Raw genomic sequence first — 2,495 nt, 5'->3', positions numbered from 1 at the left:
CTTACAAATGTACCAAATTAATGACGTCATATTTCCAGAGCGGTCCTCATTCGTGCCATATTCTTTAATGATCTATTATATGCAATTACTCGACTTCAAGCCAATTTCAAAACTTTTTAAGAACAGCAATTTTTTAGAGCTCAATAAGTAAAGCCTAAACTGTACCTTCCTCTTATATGAATGCGCCATAACACCAGAAAGCCTGACCCTGTGAACATGAAATTCAAAATTCTGAAAGAGGCATTCTTTCCACCATAACAATTAATGTTAGTTCAAAGCCAAGGGGAAAGATCATGATTTTCAAAGAATTATTGCATTCTCCTCACCAATTAATTGATATAGCCCCGACCCAATTCTAGAATCCCTGACCATGGGGCCATAAAATTTACAATTATTGAAAAGGCACTCTTAGTTTCTTTAATATCAATAGAGCCCCACCTTTTCACTACAATATCAGACCGACGGGCCATGAAATTCGCAATTTTAGAAAAGGCCATCTTTTTTCATCATAGCTATGTATGAAATTAATTTCTTTAATACCCAGGAGTAGAAAAGAAGATTTTAAAAGAAGAATTGCTTTTTCACAACATAATCAATAGAGTCCCGCCATTAAACCAAATACCTGACCTAGCAGCCAAGAAATTCACAAATTTTGAAGAAGAACCATTCCTGTTCACAGCTACGATGTAGTTAGTTTGTTTATTATAAAGTAACGGAGAAGATTTTCAAATAAATAATGTAATTTCACCATTAAATCAATATAGATCTGCCCTAGCAATACATGTTTACCACTGACCCTGAGGCCATGACTGTAAGTTACCTAATTTGAATTCCTTTTCACATACATCACATTATATAGTTCTCATATGTATTTGTCCTCATGTGTTTATTTAAATCCGCTTTTTCACAGAACGTTTTCTTATACAAACCACATTTCTAAGGTTTGTCAACAATATGTATCCTGCAATGTCTTTCAAAGTTTTTTGAACAATAAAATGCCTTCCCACACACATCACATTTATAAGGTTTATCAACTGTATGTGTCCTCATGTGATACTGTAAGTGCTGTGACTGGCAGAAAGCCTTCCAACATACACCACAATTATAAGGTTTTTCACCTGTATGTGTCCTCATGTGCCTTTTTAAGTTTTGTGAGAGGTTGAATGCCTTCCCACAAACATCACATATATAAGGTTTATCACCTGTATGTGTCCTCATGTGACTCTGTAGGTGCTGTGATTGGCTGAAAGCCATCCCACATACATCACATTTATAAGGTTTTTCACCTGTATGTGTCCTCATGTGCCTCTGTAAGTTTTCTGAGAGGGAGAATGCTTCCCCACACACATCACATACAAAAGGTTTATCACCTGTATGTGTCCTCATGTGTGCCTTTAAGGCATTTAATCTGTTGAATGTCTTCCCATACACATCACATGTATAAGGTTTATCACCTGTTTTTGTCCTCATGTGTGCATGTAAGGAACTTGACTGAGTGAATGCTTTCCCACACACATCACAAGTATAAGATTTATCACCTGTTTTTGTCCTTATGTGTGCATGTAAGGAACTTGACTGAGTGAATGCTTTCCCACACACATCACATTTATAAGGTTTATCACCTGTATGTGTCCTCATGTGCATCTTTAAGGTTTCTGAGAGTTTGAATGCCTTCCCACACACATCACATTTATAAGGTTTTTCACCTGTATGTGTTCTCCTGTGATTCTTTAAATACTGTGACCATCTGAATGCCTTTCCACAAACATCACAGTTATAAGGTTTTTCACCTGTATGTGTTTTCATGTGACTCGTTAAATACTGCAACTGGCTGAATATCTTTCCACACACATCACATTTATAAGATTTTTCACCTGTATGTGTCCTCCTGTGACTCTTTAAATACTGTGACTGGCTGAATGCCTTTCCACAAACATCACAGTTATGAAGTTTATCATCTGTATGTAAACTTATGTGTCTCCGTAACTCGTTTTGATGATTAAATGTTTTCATACAGATGTTACATTTATTGGGCCTTTTACTTTCACACGCATTTATGGATTGTTCGAAATTCCCAAATTTATTTTCATTTACACTATAGTTTAAATTCACAGAATTTTCTGAACTGGATGCAAAATCTGCCTCTTCTTTCTGTAAATGTGACCAAAAATCAATTGTAATGCTATTTCAAGGTATTTATCTAGCAAATATCAAGTGGCCCAGGGGCTACATCGTCTACCTGAGTAACTAGTATCATGCTGGGTTTTTTTTTACCAGATGTCCACCTTTGTTATGTTTTTTGTGGCCCTTCCCTACCCCTCGGTCGTGATTTGAATAGATTAGAATCTTTCTTTAAGTTAATTCTATTTCAGTGTATTTGTCTAGAAGATATCATGAGGTCCAGGGGCCACATCGTTTATCTGAGTAACTATGGTCATGCTGTTTTTTTTTAACCAGAGATCCCCCTTAGTCATTCTTCTTGAGGCCCAACGCTA

At 36.3% G+C, this 2,495-nt stretch overlaps 1 protein-coding gene across 1 annotated transcript; it reads right to left on the bottom strand.

Moving 5' to 3' along the window:
- Positions 1-559: 559 nt before the first annotated feature.
- On the bottom strand, positions 560-2,147 carry LOC134241366 (zinc finger protein 665-like). The gene has a single exon (XM_062723433.1). It carries the CDS (start codon positions 2,011-2,013, stop codon positions 937-939), a length of 1,077 nt encoding a protein of 358 aa, XP_062579417.1. The 5' UTR covers positions 2,014-2,147; the 3' UTR covers positions 560-936.
- Between the last annotated feature and the right edge of the window lie 348 nt (positions 2,148-2,495).

This window comes from Saccostrea cucullata, unplaced genomic scaffold (genome assembly GCF_032062105.1).
Source record: "Saccostrea cucullata isolate Sc308-1 unplaced genomic scaffold, CSIRO_AGI_Scuc_v1 ctg21286, whole genome shotgun sequence".
Classification (NCBI taxonomy): domain Eukaryota; kingdom Metazoa; phylum Mollusca; class Bivalvia; order Ostreida; family Ostreidae; genus Saccostrea; species Saccostrea cuccullata.
This window is presented reverse-complemented; position numbering and strand designations above follow the sequence as displayed.